The sequence below is a fragment of the Vombatus ursinus genome, unplaced genomic scaffold (genome assembly GCF_900497805.2).
Source record: "Vombatus ursinus unplaced genomic scaffold, bare-nosed wombat genome assembly UNPS02015255.1, whole genome shotgun sequence".
NCBI lineage: Eukaryota > Metazoa > Chordata > Mammalia > Diprotodontia > Vombatidae > Vombatus > Vombatus ursinus.
Genome location: NW_020955033.1, coordinates 35,602,544 through 35,625,540, shown reverse-complemented (window position 1 = coordinate 35,625,540; position 22,997 = coordinate 35,602,544). Strand labels below are relative to the sequence as shown.

Sequence of the window (22,997 nt, the reverse complement as noted above, 5' to 3'; positions counted from 1 at the left end):
TCCCTCTAAGTTTCAGTTGCTACTTAATGCTAGGGGTAAGCTTATAAATGGGAAACCCAGACCAAAGGTTTAATGCTGGAAGGAACTCATCTCAACTTTTTGGCCAGTTAGTTCAACTTCCTCATTTTAAAGATAAAAAAACAGGCCCATGGCCAGGAGTCTTTTCACTGTATTATATGGCATTAGTACTGGTGGTAGGGTCTGGTGGCTTCAGGATTCTTATAGATTTCTGAGAAGTGCTGGACTTCTCATGGCTGTTCATGAAACAAAGGTCAGTTAGGAGGGGCTTAATTCCTAGAGAGAAGATTCCCTTCTGAAAGGAAGAAGAAATTCAGGAGCTGCTGTTTATTCACACCATCTTTTGGAGTCATTGAGGTACTGGCCCTGTAAAATAGAGGGTTGCTATCTATATGACAGTCTGAGCGACTGAGTTAATGGAATGGCCTACGATAGGCCTGGACCAGACTACATGGGGACAAGTAGATGAAAATGCCTCCCTTTGGAATAGAGCGTACATGAACTAAGACTGGATAAGGATGAGAAAAGAAGGAGAAGGAACACATCTGGGGACTGCCAGGGACCCCATGGAGGTCCTGGGAATCTGGGAGTGTTGGAGGGTGGAAGACTACTTTTGTTACCAGGTGATTTTGCCTAGGGCCAACCCTAACATCAGATCAACTTCATTTGTACTTCAGTAGGAAGCTTCATTGTGTAATCATAACTGCTTCCCATTGAGAAAGCAATGAAAATTAAAAGTATCTGGTTGTTGAAGTTTTCACAAATGCTCCAAATGACAGCTGGTTGGCTAGCTACACATTATCTCAAATGAGATAATAAATGGAAAAAGGCTTTGAGAAGTAGACAAAAGCAAGGTGGTTATTATCATTGTTAATACTAATAGTAGCAACAATAATATTACATCAGCTTTGCCGAGAGGCTTCAAAATGTATTAGGCAGCAACAATTCCATTAAAATTGCTGAGCAGACACTGTGTCCTCCACCTACAGCATCACAATCTGCCCCTTTCATCACGCTACCTTCACATAAGAGGCAGCTAGGTGGTAGAGTGGATAAAGCGTTGGATTTGTAGTCAGGAACACCTAGGTTCAAGTCTCCTCTCAGACATTTAGTAATGGTATAAACCTGGGCAGGTTATTTAACACAGCCATTATGTTCTTTTTGTCACTACTTTACCTGGCAGATGAGCTTCAAGAAGGAGGATTTGTGAAGATCAAATCAGATTATATATGTAAAATGCTCTGCAAACCTTAAAGGTATACATAAATGTGAGCTGTTATTAATCATTATTATCAGTAGGGTTAAGCACAACCATCTGCCTACATCAGACCTTCTCAGGATATGTCTTTACATAGATTCTTAATGGGAGTAAAAGACCAAAAAAGACACAAATAGGAAAGTCTGCTGTTTGATTTCTCAATAGGTCCTGGTCCTGGCAGATAGAATGACTTTCCTTCCTTCCTTCCTTTCTTCCTCCTTTCTTTCTTTCCTTCCTTCCTACCTTCTTCCTTCAAAACCTCTGTTCTCCGTACTTACAGACAATGCACGACTGTCCGTCCTTCACCGCCATTATATTCTTCTTGCCACTTCTCCACCTGGCGTATGAGCTTCAAGAAGGAGCGTTTGGACACTGGTGTATCCCTATACATTGGCCAGCCCAAGAACTGGAATTGCTGTACCATCCGGTATCCATCTTGGGGCTGTGGAAAATCAGATGACAATCACGGAGGAATAGGTACTCTTTACTTTGAATTCCAATGGGCTGATTTCCCTTATTTGATCTTTTTATCAAAGTGAAACGTTATTAAATCAGACATTGCCTATAAATAACCAAGACAGTGTACACTGGCCTGGAGAGTTATGATTTTTAATCTTCTTGTGTTATAAAGAACCAGGTGCTTTAAATGACAGGCTGGGAAAATAAGAGTGGAGCAGAATACTTGCACTCCTGCAAGAACCCAGAGCAAAATGTCAAGGAATAAGGATTTAACAGATTGTCCACAGGTCAGAAAAATGGCTTTACTTTAATCACAGGTGAGCTGAAGGGGAAGAATAAGTTATAATCTGAGGATCTGTGCATGAGAGGTGTGGAGTAGGTCAGGGACACTTAACTCTGCATTTCATGTAAGGGGAAAATTGTCTTGTTTAGTTATTTGAACCTTGAAAAGATATCAATATTGCATTAATTTTTAATCCTGATTAAACCTTGCTGTAGGTTTTAATCAAGTCTTCCTCTGCTTATCAGAAAAAACAAAACAGGTTTTTGCCTTCTATACCAACTGAGACCTAAAGTGAGGTAGGCCAAACTGGATGTGATCCTTACCCTGGATGCATTATAAATTCGGAATATTCGGCTGATGATGTCCTCTTCTAAATCAGCAGAGACAAATTCTACTTGGATGGGGCCATGTCTGTGAACTCCATTTTCTGGCCAGTACTGGGGACATAGCTGGATTCAAATGTGTAGAAATATGAGGTTAATGAATTATAGGAGAAATTTTACTCTAGTGGCTTGAACAAGGGCCCCACAGGAGAAACACTCCTGTTCTTTAATCTCTAAAGCATCATTTAAATGGAGTTACTTCTCTCCCACTTGATTCTAAAAAACAGCACTGATTCTCTCTTTCATGCTGCTGATGGGCCCTAGTCCTTAGGGAATAACTGGCTTCAGACTATCTTCACATGACTGTGTAATGAATGGTAATTAAATCTCTCTTACCTAGTACTCTAATCTCTAGCAAGTCCTTTGGATTGAGATATTCATTTGGAACAGTCAATTTACAACCCTAACCTGTGACATGCTGTACTCATTCTTAGTGCAGAACTCGACACATAGTAAATGCTCAGTAAATGCTTTTCATTCGTTCATTCGTTCATTCGTTCATTCATTCATTCATTCATTCATTCATTCTAGGGAGCTAGATCTACTTTGGGATGAAAATCTTACATGAAAAGAAACAACCCAATGAACTTTACTCCCTGCCACGCAGAAGGTCAGTCCAGTTCTGGCTGAGATTGGTGGGTAAAGTGGGCAGAGGTTGGATCTTATCTAATAATAATAATAGTGGTAGTAATAACAATAATGGCAACTAGATGGCTCGGTGGATAGAGTGCTGGCCCTGAAGTCAGGAAGACTCATTCTCCTAGGATCAACTCTGATCTCAAACATTTACTCACTGTGTGGCCCTGGGCAAGTCATTTCACCCTGTTTTCCTCACCTATAAAATGACCTGGAGAAGGAAATGGCAAATCACTCCTGTATCTCTGTCAAGAAAACCCCAAATGGTGTCACGAAGGGTCAGACATGACTGAAATGACTGAACAACAATGATAATAACAATAGCTAACTCACATAGCATTTACCATGTGCCATGCACTGTACTAAGCACTTTAGAATTATTATCTTATTTGATCCTCACAGCAACACTGGGAAGTTGATGCTATCATTATTCCTATTTTACAGATGAGGAAACTGAGCAATGAGATGGCTTGCCCAGGGTTACACAGCTAGGAAGTGTCTGAGGCTGGATTTGAACTCAGATCTTCCTGACTCCAAGCCCAGTGCTCTATCCACTATACCAACTAGCTACCCCTATCTAAACTTTGTATTTTCCCAAGCACCTACCATTATAAGAGCCTAATATGTGTAGATTACAATTAAAAGTAATTCTCAGGCTGGGAGATACCCAGGAGACTAGAGTTACTCTGAGATTATCTGAGGGTTTATATCTATTGTAGGATAAGACTGGGATTCTGGCTTGGTTGGAACTTTCAAGATAATCTTGTTATCTCTGCAGATGAGCTCTGCAATGTATTATGATGACTTGTGGGTATCGTGAAAAATCCTCAGAGGGCACTGTTTACTGGACTATGACCTAGGGTAAGATGAGAATGTGAGAGGAGGTATTTCGCCCAGGAAACAGGCTTTGAATTTGAGAAAGTCACTTGGGCCGTATAAGGCAGTGCCAAGTTTTCCTTATAATTTTCTTTCTGAAAAGACAAGCCATCAAAAGTTTAAAAATGCATCTACTCGATTACCCTTCCCTCCACTAAGTCAGTTCAAGGATAGAATAAAAACAAAAACAAACAAACAACTCCTTCTATGTTTCTAAGTTTTTAAAAAGGTCTATACTTTATGTCAGAGTGGACTTGGGTCACTCTGCTGCTTCACCCAAGACTTAAAAAGGAGATCTTTTTGTTTTTCTCTTAAAGCTATGCCCTTTCTCTCTTGTGTCTTATTCCCCAGTCATACCCACGTTTTCCCATCTTGTCTTCTGAAGTCCAACACAAGGATGATACAAGTGCTCAACTTAATTTTGCTATGTCATCGAGGGTTTTGCATGTATGAACCATTACTGGCATTACTGGCATCTTCTTTGGAAACATAGATCAGAACCCCTCCCCAGGTTCTGAACCTGGGGTCTGTGAACTTTATTTTTTGACAACTATTTCAATAGAATTGATTTCTTCTGTTTTGTTGTTGTTCAGTTATTTCAGTCACCTCTGACTCTTTGTGACCCATTTGGGGTTTTCTTGTCAAAGATACTGGAGTAGTTTGTCCTTTCCTTCTCCAGCTCATTTTATAGATGAGGAAACTGAGGCAAATGGGGTGAAGTGACTTGCCCAGGTCACCCAGCTAGTAAGTGTCTGAGGCCAGATCTGAACTTAGTTCTTCCTGGGTCCAGGCTCAGTGCTCTATCCACTGTGCCACCTAGTTACCTTGATTTCCTTTACAAATCCTATGCATTTTATTTTCTACATTTAAAAATATATATCTGAGAAAGGGTTCATAGGCTTCAGCAGACTGCCAAAGGGTTCCATGACAGAAAAAGTTGAAGAAACCCTAGTCTGTATTTTAGTAGAGAGTTTTTGTGAATTGCTGTGGGTAAAAAAAAATCCTTCACCAGCTTTCTTTATAGCAAACCGTATACAGTTGAAGTAAATCACTTCTACTTTTACACTCTTCAAACATCTTAGGATCATTGATTTAGAGATGTAAAGGATCTGAGGAGCCATGAAAGGTGCCTTCATTTTACAGATGAGGAAACTGAGGCTCTGGAGGTTAAGTGACTTATTCAAGGTCACACAGCTTGTGAGTGATTGAGACAGGATTCCAATCTTGGATTAAGACATAAAATAATTCCTTCCTACCTACCATGTTGCAACCCTCTGTTCAAAGACCTTTTCCACCCTCTAGACTGACATGTGGGGTTATGATTCTTCATACCTATGTATCTTTCTTCCCCTAACTAGCTTCTGCTGGGCTATTACTGTTAACCAGTACATGGTCTTTGGAGAAGAAAGGTCTGTTTCAGCCTAGACCCCAGCACTACCCCTGGTCAAAATGGTTATGCTAGCAGCGACCCACTAAACCAATGAACACATCCAGTTTCCTGAGGGCAATTCCAAACACCAAGCAGGTGTTTTCTCTGACTTGCTCAAAGGCAATTCTGCAAGCCTCTGAGCTCTGCATAAGCACATCCTGGACTTTTCTGTATCCTGCTCCTCATATTCCTCTTCTCCATATATTCTCTCCATCTCTCTTCTTTTCTCTCCATGAGCATCCTTTAGCCCTCTACAACTCCGCCCTCCCAGTTGGGCCACTATATCTCTTAACAGTATTTCTATCCAGGGATCCCCCAAATACATTTGCATGCTAATAGAAGCTCCTATCTAGCTCTGGGGAGTTCCCAGTGCCTTCAATTAAAATATTTAAAAGACCTCAGAGACCCACACATATCTTTTAACAGCAAAGCCTCTGCACTCTGGGTAGGGATAGCACCATAACTGATGATTATTTTAGAGAAGGATTTTTTTAAACCAGGTTCAGAAGTCAGTACTGATTTTTGGACATTTTTATGAGCAGGTCAGACTCTTCCTAGATCCATATCTGTGTAATTACAGTAGCATGGCAGTGCATGCCCAGCAATGCCACCTTGAAGTAGCTTTAAGCTGAAAACACAATTTTTAAAGGTTTGAAACACTAATCTCTGAGGTTAGAGTTATAAGTCTATTTCTTTTGCCTAAATCTAAAGCACTGATGAATTCAGAATGGAGTGGCATTGTGTGGGGAGGCTTAGGTTTTTCAAAGGCTCCACTAATAGATGAGATTCAAAGAAAGTCAGTCAAGGGGAAGGTGAAAAGTAAACATTTACTACACACTTACTATATTCCAGACCAAGCGCTTTACATAATATCACCTCCTCTGATCTTCACAACAATCCTATTAAATAGGTAATATTATTACCCCTATTTTACATTGAAGAAACTGAGGCAAACAGAGATGAAGTGACTTGTCTAGAGTTACACAGCTAAGAAGTGGCTCACATTGGACTTTAGCTCAAGACTTCCTGACTCCAGGCTCTGGGCAAAGAACCCACCAACCCTATCGACTTCCTCCAAGCAAGGGAAACTTGAATATGTGTTGCTTGAAATTCTCAGAGATGATTATGATATAAAATCTGAATTTCAATATCTGAATTTTGAACTAATGCATGTCACTGACTCTTCCAGGCCTGTCATTAACCTTTATCTTTTTGATGACATCTAAGTAATTTTTTTTTGAGGTGTGGAGATAGGGAGAGTAAATCTAAAAAGCCTGTCTTACAGCCTGTGTCTATGGCAGCTGGAATACAAAGTATATTAAATCATCTCAGGTAAAACATGTTCAGCAAACAATGAAGGTCTTCATACTTTTGCAGAACATGCCTGTTGAAGCTTTAAAATGGATGCTATTTATCACAGGGTCTTGACAATTTTTCATCAGAGTAAACAAAGTCAATTTTAATCTTATATACACAAAAATGGACCACCTGGCACATATCTATCAACTGTAGTCAAAGGGAAACCTTAGATTCTCTGATTAAAAATGAAAATGGAAAATGTCTTTTGTTGTTGTAATTTTTGTGTTGCAACAGTTCACAATTACAAAAAACTATATTTACTTATTTTTAAACACTATTACCATCCATTTGTAAAGCTGCCATGTAAAAACTACAGCCTGCTGATGCTTATTTTCTTTTTTTGATATCCCAGGATACCAACTGTTAAAATTAGCAGGCATCGTGATGGGGTATTGAGACAGTGATAAAACCTGTACCATGTGCATTGAGCTGCTCTGCCTGGTTTTTGGTTGATGCGGTTGGTTTTGATTTTTGCTTGCTCTCTCAGTTCAACTTCCTAATAAAAAGCTTGTCTTTTACTTGGAGTGGAGAAATATGAATTTTCTAAGTTGGGGTTTGGCTCCTGACATACTGCATTCCATGCTTTGCCCAAGTAAACTGTGTAGAAAATGGCTTTAATGGTGCATAACACTTCCGTGAACTGGACCTATAAATACTTAAAGGAGTCAAGAGCTATTCTTGTACAATTGCAATAGCTTTTAAGTTCAAATGCTCTATTTAGCGTTTCCTAAAAGACTGACTCCCCAGAGTCTCTTTTCCTACACTCTGAAAATCACCTCTGTGTCCTGAATACTAGTTTGAAGTTCTTTTCTCTTTCCCTACCATTCCTTGAGTAGGTGATGAGTGTTAGGGCTTAGACCTTTAGCGCTTGGGATGAATGCCTAGAATTCAGACACTTGTTCAAAAGAGCATGTCAAAGACTCCAAGTCTTTATTTTTTAATTGACTTGGATAGAAAGCAATGTTTTAGTATGTTTTAGGATTTGTGCCAGTCAAAAAAAAGGGAAAAAATCTAAACAAATAGCATTGATATTGCCTTCGCAGGTGGTTAATAAAGAACTCATGTTGTCTCACTTGATTCTTGGAAGAACTCTGTGAGGAAGATGGTGTCTGCATTACGATCACAGATTCTTCAACTGAATGAAGAAAACGAGGCTCAGAGAAATGATTTCCCACAATCAACCACCTTGGAGCTCCAATGGATTTGAGCCTGGGGATATGATGTCAAGCGCTCTTTCCATTTATATACTGCTTTTATATTTCTATATGACATTTCATATTTTTTATGGAATTTATATACTGCTTTATAATATCCTTTATAGCTGTTATCTAATTTGATTGGTTAGTTTCTCTTAGAATCCTCATTTTCAGGAAGGACACTGCACCATCTAGCTGCCCCTCCATTTTCTTTTATACGTTGTCTTTATCTACTAGAATATAAGCTCTTTGAGGGCAGGGAGTGTCTTTCTTTAGTGCTTAATAAATGCCTGTTGAAAAAAAAACTCTTCACGATAGGTAGTACAAGTATTATCATTCCCATTTTACAGATGGGGAAATCGAGGCTCAGAGAAGTTGGTAACTTACCCAAAGTCATAAATAAATAAAACAAGTATGAGCCCCAGAGTACCTATTACTAGGGGTGGAGACTGGGTGGGAAGGAAGAAGTAGGGGTAGTTTTCAGAGTTAGGGCAATTCAACCCAAAGAACTGTGAGCTGGGAAATTAGGACTGTGGGTTCTACCTTCAGATGTTACTCTGGCCAAATCCTTTCATCCTTTTGAGCCTCAGTGTCTGACTGCCTTTACAAATGGGGGACATCTACCCTGCCGAGAGAATCGATGGGAGAGCTTCTTAAGCAAAAGAAACTATACAAGTACAAGGATTATTGTTAAAGTTTCATTAACTAGCTTTTGAGACAGAGCATTAGAAACTTAACGTGACGGGAACAGTTAGAGACATTTTAGAGAAGTGACTTTAATGTCCTTGTGAAGGGCCAGATAGAAACCCATCAAATGAGGACCAGGGGAAAGGAAAACCTCTCCCAGCTTGCCCTACTTAAATGACCTACCTCACAACTAGGGTCATGGATCATCAATAGGCTTTGAGCCAGAAAGGCCTTTAAGGGTCTTCTACTCCAAATCTCTCACTGTTTGCTTTTTTTTTTTCTTTTTGGTGAGGCAATTGAGGTTAAGTGACTTGCCCAGAGTCACAGAGCTAGTGAGTGTTATGTGTCTGAGGTCAAATTTGAACTCGGGTGCTCCTGACTCCAGAACTAGTGCTCTATCTACTGTGCCACGTAGTTGCCCCGACATTCCTCATTTTAAAGAGAAGGAAATTGAGTTTTAGGGAGATGACTTGCCTAAGGTCATACAGGCAGTAAAGGGTAGAGGCAGGCTTTGAAATCAGATCCTTTGATTCCAAATCCAGGTTTATGTATCCCCCAAAGTAGCCTGTCACCCCAATTTAGGAATTACATTCTTCCTTCACTTCCTTCACCTCCCTGCTGGGTAGTCTCATTTATTTCCCCAGGCAAACCTTAGATAGCTGCGTTGGGTACTAATCCTTGCTAAAACAAAAAAATATATTAAGATTTCCCGGAAGGAGGCAAAAAGCTACCTAGTTTTTTGTTTTAAATGACTGGCACCATGTATCTATTTTTTAGTTTGTGTTACTTTGTTCTTTCAATTCCTGGCTCCTGACAGTTAGTCTAACATTTGAGCCCTGCCTTCTGATACATATATCCCCAAGGGTTTTGTCTTGTATTGCTGGTTTCTGACCCAAGTCTTTTCCTACCCTGATTTTACCTTGTCTTATCTGTTTTTAATTTGTTTGCTTTCTCACACCTGATACCTGCCTGATTCTTAACAGCATTCCTCAGCTTCGAAGGTCTCAGATCTTCGAACTCCCGACCTGATGCTTACTGCCCATGCTACACTATGATGTCTCAAATATGATAAACGAACAAGTGCAGCCCTTGCTGCCTCTGATCCTGGCCTCAGTGAAAATGGCTGTTGGAACTTACCTGGGCTGGATCCACATCATTAAGCATGACTACAGATGTACAATGATAGTCCAATACCAGTCTCCAGAAGTCTTTGACTGTGTTGGGCAAAGGATGCTGGGTGACTATAAAAGCTGAAGGCTGTTTATAGCTCTGCAAAAAGCAAACAGAGAAAAACCCAAGTCAATAAACTTCGAAAAATGTGAAAGAAAGAGGTTGATCCACTTAGCTAGTAGTTGTGCTTGTAAATATACCATGGCCTTACTTTGGTAAATCATGATAATGCTATAGTATATTTGATAACAGGGAGGGGGTGGAAAACATTCCCTACATTTAATACTTATTGAGTCATAGCACCATTATCAATAGTTATTCTGGGCCTTGGTTTTATCTCTCTGAAAATTCACCATAATAAAATGCCTCTTTCTCAGTAAAAGAGTAGGAAGCTTAAAGACCAATCAGTCTCTTTTAAAACTCTTAGATACTCATTCATTCATCCAATAAACACAGAAGCATAGATTTAGAGCTGGAAGGGACCTTAGAAGCCAACAAGTCCAATATCCTCCTCTTACAGAGAAGGATATGGAGGCAGAAAGAGGTTAAAAAATAATACTGCTAAGAGCTAGCATTTATACAGAGCTTTAAGGTTTGCAAAGCACTTTAACAATATTATCTCATTTTATCCTCACCACAACCCTGGAAGGTAGGTGCTATTATCTCCATTTTACAGATGGGAAAACTGAGGTGCATAGTGGTTAAGCGACTTGCCTATGGTCATAGAGCTATTAAGAGTCTGAGGCCAGATTTGAATTCAGTCTCCCTGACCCCAAGTGCAACACTCTATTCACTGACACCTAGCTGCTTATAAAAATTAGGGAAAGGGGGGGAGGGCACAAGCATTTATTAAGCACCTACTATGTACCAGGCACTGCTAAGCACTTTACAAATCTTATCTCATTTGATTCTCACAAGAACGGTCTCTATCCCTCACTAAGATTATATAAGTCCCTCGAGGGCAAAAAGTGTTTTGCTTTTTGTTTTTATATGTCCATAATCTAATATACAGTACGCACTTAATGAATGCTTGTTGAATTGAATTACTGTAATGCAAAATAGAATACATAATATGTCACAGATATGAATGAAATATGAGTTCAGGGGAGGGAGAGATACCTTCTAGTTGTAGGGAGTCAGGGAAGCCTTCACATAAGAGGCAGGGTTAAACCCTGGTCTTCAAGAAGGTGTAAATTTAAATGCGGGAGATCAGAAAATAAACACTCAACTCATGCCAATAACATCATGAGCAAAGGAACAGAGCTAGGAAAGTCCTGGATAAGTCTGAGGGGACAGCAAGAAGAGTATTTTGGCTGGAATATGGAGTATATAAGGATGAGTTAAGATAAGTCAAGATAAGGCTGCAAAGGTCAGAGGAAATCAGACTATACAGGGCCTTAAATGGCAAACTAACTAGACAGTTTGCACTGTCAATGAGGAATGTCTTTGAGCAACAGAATGATTAGAGTGATATGACAACAAATGAAGGATCAGATTAAATTAAATTAAATTAAAAAGATTTAATATGACAGTGGCACACAGTAGAGCCTGAAGGGAGAAACCATGGGAAGAAGACTGGAAGGAGAGGGGTTTAATTTCTCCACTATTGCAGGTGAGAGATGATAATGTTCTTATTTAAAAGCCAACATTGAGAGTATCTGCAATGAATCATTTTAATGCATAACTTTCAACTTTACCTTTTTTTAAATAAAAAGCATAGTTAAAATATACCCATTGCTCTTAAAAATTTGTTTTTTTGTCATTTGTACTTGTGAGAATTTTAGTTACTCCAGCTATAAAATGTTACAGATGCTCTTTATAGCTCTGGAGGGCTTAAAGAAAGTTTAAGTGCCCTTTTTTTACTGATATCATACCAATAGTATTAAAATTGTCATAACGGCACTAAAAATAAATATTCATTAACTTTTTCATCATTGAATAGCAAATGTTCATTCAGTTAGAAGTAAACAGACTGACAGGAAGTAATGGGTTGTATACTATACTGACAGGCCATCTCCATCTCCCTGTCCCCCTCCTCACCCCCGCCACCCCCAGCCAAACATGGCTAATTACTTCCCAAATTAAAGTAAAAGGAACTAAAATAATCTTGCAAACCATATTATCCCATTTTGCTGCCTTTGTGATTTAATAGGTTTCTATTACTCCTAGGCTGGATAGTTAAAAATGTAAGTGTGAGAAAAAGTAGCTTAGACATCTTTCATTCATCAGCCCTCCAGGACTGTCTCTGTGGGACTAGACAACCTTGGCCTTGACATAACTGATATGTGGGATCTTGAATTCATCGGCTAAAAAATATTTTGTGTCTTCAGGGGAAAAAAATAGAACAAATGAATAGGATGAAAGAAAAACTTTTGGATCCTGTTCTTGTAGCTAAAGGTCGTTCCTCCCTCCCTCTCTTCCTTCCTCCCTCCCCTCCTTCCTCCCTTCCTTCCTCCCTCCTTTCCTCACTTCCTCCCTCCCTCCCTTGCTCCCTTTCTTCCTCCCTCCCTCCCTCTTCTTCCGTTCCTCCCTCTCTCTCTTCCTTTCTTCCTCTCTTCCTCCCTCCCTCCCTTCCTTCCTCCCTTCCTCCTGATAAGAAGGGCTTACATCCATCAGAGCTGCATTGATGTAGTTACTGCTCTCTCCATCAATTGTGATAAGGAAAGGCAGGCATCGGTCTGGGGGTAGGATATCCATGCATCGGTTTTTCTCATGGTTTCGGGGTAGAAGTGCTATACTACAGTCTTCCACACGCAAAGTTGGAGTCACCATGTTTAGAGTCTATGTTACCAAAGAAAGAGATATTTAGGAAAACATCAGCTGCACAGTAGATTAATTCTGGGTTTGATATTAAAATAAGTCCAAAACAAACCAAATATACACACATACACATATATGCATATATATGTGCATATACATAGATGTAAAACATATTCTGTATATTTGTAATGTTTCACACATATATGTAACATGCATAAAATATATACACATATATGAATGTTTTATTCAAAAATGCTTATTTGTTAGAGAAGAGGTTTTTTTCAATTAGATTGTTTTGTGGATAGGGAGAGGGGAAGGTTAGTGATAGTGTTGACAAGAAGGAACAGAAAAGGAAGAAAAAATAAAAGATCATTTAAAGTATTTAAAAGCACTTACACATTTTAAAAGCATTTAAAAATCACTTAAAACATTTAAAAGAAAATGCATAGAAGGGAACAGAAAGGAGTTTAGAGGGAAACAGACCAACAGGATAGCTTTGACAGTAGCATACTAAATTTATTATATACTTTTAAAATAGCAAACTGTGTAAGAGAGAATCACAGTTTCATGTGAAAGTTAAAAAAGAAACCGAAAATGAATGAACTAAACATTTATGTACTAAGCACTGGATATATAAAGACAAAATTGAGGTGGACATAGACAGATAAGTATCTAGGATCAAACTTTTCTTTCTAACATTCTGTATTCCTTAAATTTCCTTGATAAAGTTCAATATCAGAAGTGGTGGCCAGCTTAGGCCACTGTGGTGGATCCTGATATGACTCATAAAGGCTGGCTAGGGCTAGACAGATGGCCAGGAGTTCAGAGTTTGAGAAACACAGTTTGCCCAGACATTCAAGGCCTCTGTCTAACAGGAGGAAGATAGTGTGGAAAGAAACCAAGAACCTAAGTTGCAACATCAGTTGGCAGTTCCAAGTATCACTGAAGACCCATCACATGCCTGGCCTTGATCTCACCTCAACAAGGGAATCTATTGCATGACTTTTTCCTTCCAGGAGAAAAACTAGTTCTGTTAGTCGAGTGGACCAAGGACTAAAGGTGGAAGGGAGCCTTCCATTAATCAGATTTTGGGATGTACTTGGCTGAGGGAAAGGGGGAATCCCCCAAAGCTTATGTGGCTTACCCGGAATTCTTCCTTGATCTGGCTTGAGTTTGTCTGAGGGTCCAGCTTGTTCATGTCATAGTATAAAGACCTAACCTGGGAAGCTGGGACAGATGTATCTCCACAAAGACAGGCTTCCAGAATGGCATCATGGATAAATACATACTGCTCCTGATAGAGTAGATTAAATCAGAAAGTAATGGGGGGAAAAATAATGCAATGTAGCTAGAGAAGAAAGAAAAGCTAGTATCATCTTTAAAACACTAACATAAAAAATGTAATCTTAGAAGACAGAAATGTTGTTTAGAGAGGTGTTCTAAACTTAGGGTCCATGAACTTAGGAAAAAAACCAACCAGAACTTTGATACCTGTATTTCAATATAATTGTGGGGTTTTTAGTAATCCTATGTATTTTATTTGATGCATTTGAAGACATTCTGAGAAGGGTTCCAAATGCAATCTGTTTTCAGCAGAGTAACACTCATCTACAAAAATCAATTAATGTGACGACAATGCTTAAGTGTTCATTAAAGTAGGTAGGACATGACTTTTATTTGGAAGCATCTTGTTTATGACTTTATGGACTTAAAATCACCAATAGTCTGATTCTTTAAAAAAATATTCTACAGTTTGGACTACACTGATTTGGACTTCAATTTGTCCAAATTAACGGTTTACTGCACTGACTTTCAGGATAGTTTCCCATTACTTTTTAAAAGTCCCTGCATATAAATAGGACTCTGCACTTTCCATATTCTCTTGCATCACTACATGACACTTAAAAAAGGATAATCATCACTCCAAAAAATAGGCAGGAAAAGGTAGCATTTAAAGTCTCTGCCTAGTGTACTTTATGTTAGTTTTACAAGGAAGCTTGAGTTTCCTTGCAACTGAAAGCCATTTCAGAGGGTAATTTCCAGGTGTTCTGACACACAGTTAATAAGATAAATGATCAATACAAATTTGCATTTGCTAGGGGACATGAGCTGAGTCCTTTATCTCCAAAATGTAACTGCCCCAGGCACCTTGCATTTAATTTTATAGCTAAGCAAGCTTGGATGACCTCCACAAACCAGACACATTCCTATGCTAGACCAGGAAGTGTGGTTTTAGGGACCACAGGTCTTTGCTGTTCCCTGCAAGCCTTGGAAAAGTACATAAAATACAGGCTTCCTCTAGAGGCTACTGGACACATGCCCAATTGTCTGAGTCAGTCTACCTCTAGTTACAGGCCATTTAAAAAGTAATAATAGAAATGAATTATAGTATATGCTTATACACCTATTTCCTTGACACCAAAGCCACATGACAATGGTAATATGAGCTAGCATTTATGTATTATTTTAAGGTTTGTAAAATGCTTTTAAAATATTATCTCAATTTATCCTTACAACAACCCTGGAAGGTTAATGCTATTATCACCATTCTGCAGATGAGGAAACTGAGGCAAACAGAGGTCAAGTAACTAGCCCAGAATTACATTGGTAGTTAGTGTCTGAGGTCAGGTCTTCCCCACTCCAGATCCATGGCTTTATCCACTGCACCACTTAGCTATGATATATATGACAATATTAGGTTTTGCCCCGTGTTTATGAACCTTTATTCCCAGATATCTGTATTCACACGCCTTCTTTTTAATATTTACAAATGAAAAGAATGGGACTAGCTAGGCTTGTATCTTTTTTTTTTCCCTTCTAGAGACCTGGAAGAAAAGCACCAGCTATAGTTTTTTTTTTTTTTAATTCTTTAAATTTCTGCTTCCCCGGGGCATGCAGTAGAGCTAAAGAAGAGATGAAAATTGACTGTACCTCTGTTTGCACCATGTTGACTCTCCGAGACCGTAGCTCTCTGACACAGTTATAAATGTCTACTACACCTTCTCTTTCTGCCATGTCTAGCATGATGTCAATGACAATGAAACAACCAGTCCTCCCAGCACCAGCGCTGAAAATGAGCAAAGAGCCTATTAGTATGTGAAAAAGAGGTCACCTTGTTTTTTGTAAAAAGACAAAACAAAAAAAAAAAAACGAAACAAATAACCAAAGCAAAAAACCCCCAACCCACTATTACCTAGAAATTTCTATTTACCTGCAATGGACGACCAATGGGCCTGGATTAGGAGGACTCTTGGACTTGACCTGTCGTACAAACCCCAGCAATCCTGTTGCATGGTATGGAACCCCATGATCTGGCCATCCTGTGAAGTGAAACTGTCTAATTTCTCGGATTTCATGAACTCCTCTCTGCCATCAGTTTGATAGTGGTGGGAGGAAAAAGAAAGGAGAAATAGTAGTAAGCAAAAACAAACAAACAAGGGAATTCCAAGGTCGCCTGAATTGTCAAGTTAGAGTACAAGTAATAGAACCTGCTGAATTACTAATAAATGTGAGGGGAAGAAATTAATTCTTACTTTGATTGATAATTGTAAAGCTCCTTATAGGGGTGTTTGCAAGTGTCTTGGGGAAGGTAGAATGTTTGGAGAACATCAACTTACATATTTAATTTAAACATTAAGATAGATTTTCTTCCTTTTTTGACTTTTGGTGGTTATGGTGTAGTGGTGGTGGTGGTGGTGGTAGTCGTAGTAGTACCACCTTCCAAATAAGCATCATCTGTTGTCTCTTTTCAGGTATCTCAATGAATTTAGCAGCCAGGTGAGGAACGGATCTCACATCCACACAGGCAATAGAATAGAAGGTAGTATGCTATCGATAAGCTGCCTTGTAAAATAAAATAGCAAGCTCCCCATTAAAGGTATTCAGAAACCAAATAATCACTTTTGGAGAAGTCGTAGAGATTTCTTCCTTTGATTAAAGATGAGCTAGAAATCTTGGCAGCCTCTTCCAACTTCATGATTTTATGAAAGAGACAACTTGAAGGACATCTATGTTCTTATCATTGGACTGCAACCTCCTTGAGGATAGACCCAATGTCTCCTACTCTTTTTTTTTTTTTAAGACTAGCTATTGTCTTGTATCATGACATCTAACAGAGAGTTGTGTAAGAAGAAGAGGGGCTGAATAAGTGTTCACCGAATGAACCCGAAGCATTAACCAAAAAACGAGACAATCTCTTTCTGTTAAGCTGTAACTCAATCTGTCAGGTTCCTCTCTTTGGTAAAGGCAAAACTTTAGATATGTGTGGAGGTCTCAGAAAATATCTCCGAAAAAATAACCAAAAGGCGCCAGCTATTCTGATGAAGTTCAAGCAGACTAGTGAGCTAAATGTGGCCTTGGAACTAAAGAGAAGGCACAAGATCTGTGAACAGAAGGATCTTCTTTTGTTTCAGGAACATGAGAGTTTATTTATACACACACACACACACACACACACACACACATCTCACACACTATAGAGTAGATGCGTCAAGGTTAAACATTATAAAACAAGAACCATTAAATTTCTCACTATTTTTGAAGAGCAAACTCAATACCAGAGTAGGCACTACATAAAAATTGGAGGCTGTTTTTCTTTTTTACCAGATGTTTTTTCTTAAAAATATGTTTTTATTGATGTCTTTGCTTTTATAATGCCTAAATTTCCCTCTGTGTCTCTTTCCTCCCCCCATAGAACCAACCTTATAACACTTTTTTTTAAGAGGAAAAAAAAGATGAGGAGTAAAACCAATCAATACATCAGGAAAAAAATCTGATGATACCCACGACTTCTCACTTCTCTTCTGCCTCCCACTCTTCCCTTAGCAGATAGAGTTTTCAAAGTGGTCTGGCCAAATTAGGTTCTTTTCTCTAGAGACAGCAGAGGGAACAAGCAGACAGAAACAACTAAAAGAGCTGATTCATGACCATATTACCTGATAGCAAATGGATTCTACCAACCTTTGTGGGGGCATCTTTATCTATCTTACTCAAAACCAGTACAATCCAAAGGTGACTTGGGTCTGCTACTCTAGATTGGCATGTTCTAGGAAAGCACTCTCTTTGCCTTCCTGAGTATAAAACTATGCTATCTGTCACAGTCACCAATGAGATCTAGCTCGGACACTGGTGATGGGCTGCTTTTTGCTTTTGCTTCTGCTTTGTTTTGGAACCACGGGTACTACTCTGTTATGGCCATCATTAACGGTTTAGAAAATGGGAAGCAGGCAAAGAAGCTGATTGACATAAGCGTCCTGTTATTCTTTTTTATATGCCTTTATCATTGGAAGATTACTTACTATCACTAAACCATCCAATTAGACTTGAATAATGTGGTCCTGAATTTCTTACCCTAAAATACCGAGATGGATTGACTCATTTTTATATGACACAAATCCCCATCTTCTCATGCCTGTTGGATTTTCCATCAGTTGATATCTATGACTATTATACTGAAAAGAGAAATTCACAAGAGCCACGTCCTTTGAAAGATTGGACAGACAAGAATAGATTTCAGTTTGAGACATTTGCTATGAGTATGTTATTATGACTCAGCTTAAAATACCCTGAACATGGATGTCTTGATTTTCAGTGAAAATACTGGATTTTAAAAAAATGTTTTTAAGAGGTTAAATTGAAGCCATATGCCAATGTCTCATTAAGGTATGTAGATAATACCGTAATGGGTAAGCTCTGGAAGTTTTTACAGAGCTGAAAAGGCTTCAAGTATAGGTCCCATTAAAGACTCTATACTTTTTGTCCAAAGGCTAGGCTAGCTAAATTCTGCAGATCTATAACTCGCAGTTTAAGTAGCTGAGTGGGAAGGCAGACAGGTGGGAGAAGGGAAGAGGTTTGGGAGATAAGACTATGAGAATAACACCTGTGCCCTTGGCCACCACCCAAGGCTCTGTAGGAGTAAAGACTCCCCCTACCAACCCAGTACACTATCATGCTGGCAAAGACTGAAACCTCAGGAGAGAGAAACTGGCTCCTGTGGGCAGAAATCCAGGAATATTGGGAGACTATGGATAAGATAGCCACTGGAGGAGGAGGCAAGACAGCAATGCTATGGTGGAAGTGGGAAGAAAAATCCTGCTGTCCTTGGTATCTCTCTATTTTATGTAAGTATTCTGGATAAGTGCTAAACTCAGTTGGTTTTACTTGCTGATAGAACATAAATGCTGTTAGCACCCATTACCCCAAGGAGTCTTAACCTTTTTTGTGTCATGGATTTCTTTGGTAGTCTGGTGAAACCTATGGAACCTTTCTTGAAATAACGTTTGAATACTAACAGACTGGAAGATAATAAAAAGGAGATGGCCACTGGGTTCCTCCACTCTAGAACAGAAGAGAAAAAAAAAAAAAGCCTTGCTCTTTTAGGAACAGTAAAATCAGGCTACTATTTCCTGTGCAGATGGGCTTCAGTGGGACTACTCGGTTTTCTTTTCTTAGGAGGTAGATATGAGTCAGAGTCAGCTGACAGCATAATAGGTCTAGAAGAGAGCTTTTAAATACAGGATGTTCCAAAAGTCTTAGTGCATTTTTAAGCCATAAAGTTTTATAGCTTAAAACTGTACTAACACTTCTGGGACATCCTAAAACAGAAACCAAACCCGACAATATCAGGTTTTTTTTTTTAAAGAACCAATGATTTCTTTCTTAAAAGTAAATAATCATTTAAAAACCGCACTAGACTTTTGGGACATGCTATATATGCTCTCTTCTTGAAATGTCATCATATAGCCTTTAAATATTGTTTAGCTTGGGGTATTTGCTTCCATTACATAGATGGAAACCTACGAACAAATAGGTAGACACAAAATAGGGCTGCAAAAGCTATAAATTGCAAAAATTTTCCTTCTGTTGTAGAATAAAAGAAAAAAAAAACAAACGCAGTGCTTCACTTTGGATGACCCTACTATACCATCTTCCCCAAACAGAATCATAATTACAGAAATTTCCAAAAAAAGGTATGTCTTTCCTTTCTTTTCTTATAAGAAATAAGACGTAAAACAAGCAAACTGTTCCACAAAGTGCTAATGATCTGTTTTCTATAAAGATTTCGATTGCCCAAGGTAGCCCCCCTCTTTTAGAAAATCACTAACATATCATTTTGATTTCCCCAAATATTTTAACAATCAATCCAATCTTCCTCTCCTTCTACCATATCTTTACTTGGTTTTATGAAAGCACGGAAAATGACTAAAATAGCTGGGTAGTTAAGAAGCATTTCTGTGCAGCTGTGACTACAGAAGAGGACAAGAAGAGGTTAAAAAAAGGAAAAAAAAAGAAAAGAAATAAACAAACCCTCTAGCACCATTCTCAGCTTATTAGAAAGCTGACTATTGTTCAAAGAACCCAGTATTTAAGTGATGGCTCTTGGATGAAAGTTTTTTTTTTTAAATAAAATATCTAGGGTCTTTTATCCCTATCTGTTTTAATGCAGCTATTCATGAATGCTCTTGCCAAGAGCCATAGAAAAATCCTCCATATGTTTTCTCCAATCCTGGCTAAGAAGTGGAAAAGCTAACATCAAAGTATGAACTTTGGAACTTGAAGAACTGAGACAACCTGAACTCTACATTCTTTAAAGTCTCCAAATATCCTGTCGGCTTATTAAAAAAGGACTATGAAAAAATATAAGTAGTATGTATGAATAACAGACAAAAATAAACATCCCTCTCAGCCTTGTGAGTCTATAATAAATATGGATTTGCAAATTATTGTAAGGAGTACAGCAAACCAGGTTCCATTATTTCAGGAGCAGATGCTCCATGGTAGCAAGCCAACTTCCTCCATGTATGTTAGTAACAGAGCAACTTGAGTGCCCTTTAGATAATCTGAGAATTTAGATTAGGGCAGCAAAGAGTGGGAAGAATGACAAGTGATTTCCTCTACCTCTACTGTCCAACCGTGCTGTGCTTCATTCAAAAAAATGGGAGACAAAATCATTGTTCCCATGGTGGAAATGATTTGAAGTCAGAAGACCAAGGTTCAAATCCATAACTCCACCACTTATTGCCTATGTAACCGTGGGCAAGTCACTGCATTTCTGTGAGCCTCAGATTCCTCATCTGTAAAATGAGAGAGTCGGACCAGATTATTGCTAAGCTCTAAATCCTATGGGTGTGAAATCTTGGCAGTTCAGAATGACCTACCAACATGAACATCCTGAAGACTGTGTCTAAGGCAAAGCTAGTAAGCCCCTCATCTGAGGCCAAAGACCAAAGCAAAAATTGCAGGTAAGTGAACATTGGAATAACAGTGAAAAAAAAAAATCTGCTGATACATCCAAGAGCATCCCATGTATAACAGAACACCACCGTCTATCCAAAGTTAGTACAGTTAGTGCTGGAACCTAGGCCTGAAAATAATCAAGGCAACAGAAACATCTCAGATAAGAGTGAGACATACTTCTCAACCACGTTTGTATGAATCCACTGACAAAAAACTTCCGATGCGCTTTTCTGTTACACATTTAATGATGGTGGGCAAAGAACACAAAGAAAATGCACCAACATATATCTGAATGGGAAAGATACCACCAAGTAGACTAAAAACAAACAGCTAGGAAGCAGACCATACACATTAGCTATATAGCTAGGGAAATAAACAAAATCTACCTTTTGGGTTGGCTGCAAAAGGTAGAGTCCTATGAGAATAATTAACATTTCTACAGAATTTTAGGGTTAATGAAACATTTTTTTTCTCACAATGATCCCATAAGGTACTTAAGTATAAGGTGAAATCATTTCCATTTTACAAGTGAGGAATCTGAGGCTGAGAGGTGAAATGATTTGGGTTCCAGTCAAGTCAGAATTTGAACCTAGGTCTCTTGACTACAAATCCAATGCTCTATAACATGGATTGTCTTATGAAAAGGGATTGGACTGAGCTTGTCAAAGAATATAAGGGTAGAAAGGGATCGAGAGAAGGCCTCTAGTTAGCTTTTTGCCTCCTGGTGGAATCACATTTAAATTATCCCAGATGAATCAGAAATTACTAAAATCACTGTAACAAAATTGATATTTACAATATCACAGCTTCATCAAGAAAGAATGAAAACTTACCTTTTCCACAGCAAATGTTCGAATTACATATTCTGCCAGAAGTTCTGTTTCTATTAGGGTAACTTTAATGTCTTTATATATCTCCGTGTCATCTGGCCAGTATTTGCAACATTTGACCTTTTGGAAACACAAAGAAAATTAAGGGGACTTTTTTGGGAGGTTGTATGTTTTTTCGGGTTGAGTCTCTAAACAAGCCCTACATAGTTCACTATGATTTACAGGATGAATTTCCATCACATACACACTGCTGAACCACATACTCTAGGGGATGGTCCGTTTGTTTCCATCACCTGTGCTTTCTTCTCCCTTAAAAACTAGTAATCTGAATTACAAAAGGGGCAAGGCTCAGGAAAATTACCTAGATTTAAGTGAAGTGTGTTTATATCAAATATAGCCAAATTACAATAACCATTCATTTTCTGTTCTTTCTTTGTTAGGGAGTGGCCAAGGAAAATCTACTGTAAAAAGATGTTTGCAATACTTTAGCTTCCCTGAATACCAAGTGCCTCCCTCCTACTTTCAAAATTGTCTGGATATATTTAATCTTATAAAATCATACATTGAAGACCACAGGTGTTTTATTTGGGGGGAGGAAATAGCTACAGAATTTTTCCAAGGTAGAACTATAGCTATACCTCATTCTAAGCAAACAGAATTTCCTGATAAAGTAGGTAACAAATTCATTCTTTCTAATCTGAATCTACTATAAAAGAAAAAAAAAACCTTTCATTCTGGATATCATCTGTCAGTTGGCCCCTTCTATGAAAAGTAGTCCCAAGTCTAGTAGTCTGGCTAATAGTAAAGGGACAAACCCATACTGGGAACATGCTCCAAAGGAAAATGGCCTTGATCTTAACTACTTCCTCATCAAAAGTTTCTAGCACTTTGCTGCATTAGAGTAGTGTTGTCTTATGCAAAAAGGCATGGCATTGCAAGTCAGAAGATACAGTTCAAATTCCAGTTTTGATTGAACACTTGGCTGACTCCTGGACAAAGTACCTAGAACATATTTGAGCTGACTATTCATATGGCTGAGATGAAATGGAAATCATCAACTCTAATTCCTGTGAGATGGCGGACCTCTAGTCCTCATCATTTGTTCTGACGATGCATCCTAAGATCCTCCAGGCCTTACAATCTGTTTGGTCTCTACATCCTTCTGACCTCTGGCACTATCACTTGATCTACTTATGAAGAGGCAGTACTCCTGGGCCTTGCCATCTCACCGGCAGTGAACTTTCTTTCATGTGCGTTTTTCCTCCAAATAGAGTATGAGTTCCTTCAGGGTGGGGATTGTCTTGCTTTTCTATTTGTGTTCTCAGCATTTAGCACAATGTTTGCCACAAGTGCTTCGTTAATGTCCATCCATCCATCCATCCATCCATCCATCCATCCATCCATCCATCCATCCATCC

At 38.7% G+C, this 22,997-nt stretch overlaps 1 protein-coding gene across 5 annotated transcripts in view; it reads right to left on the bottom strand.

Moving 5' to 3' along the window:
- The window catches only part of LOC114031828 (receptor-type tyrosine-protein phosphatase mu), a 958,139-nt gene that overhangs the window by 18,702 nt on the left and 916,440 nt on the right, over positions 1–22,997 (bottom strand). For all 5 annotated transcript variants that reach the window (XM_027846963.1, XM_027846964.1, XM_027846965.1 and 2 more), the window contains 8 exons: positions 21,583–21,699; positions 15,726–15,880; positions 15,446–15,581; positions 13,659–13,808; positions 12,362–12,535; positions 9,722–9,853; positions 2,342–2,467; positions 1,555–1,718 (listed from right to left, as the gene is read on the bottom strand). In XM_027846963.1, coding sequence (XP_027702764.1) covers positions 1,555–1,718; positions 2,342–2,467; positions 9,722–9,853; positions 12,362–12,535; positions 13,659–13,808; positions 15,446–15,581; positions 15,726–15,880; positions 21,583–21,699 — 1,154 coding nt within the window. The remainder of the gene's footprint in view (positions 1–1,554; positions 1,719–2,341; positions 2,468–9,721; positions 9,854–12,361; positions 12,536–13,658; positions 13,809–15,445; positions 15,582–15,725; positions 15,881–21,582; positions 21,700–22,997) is intronic.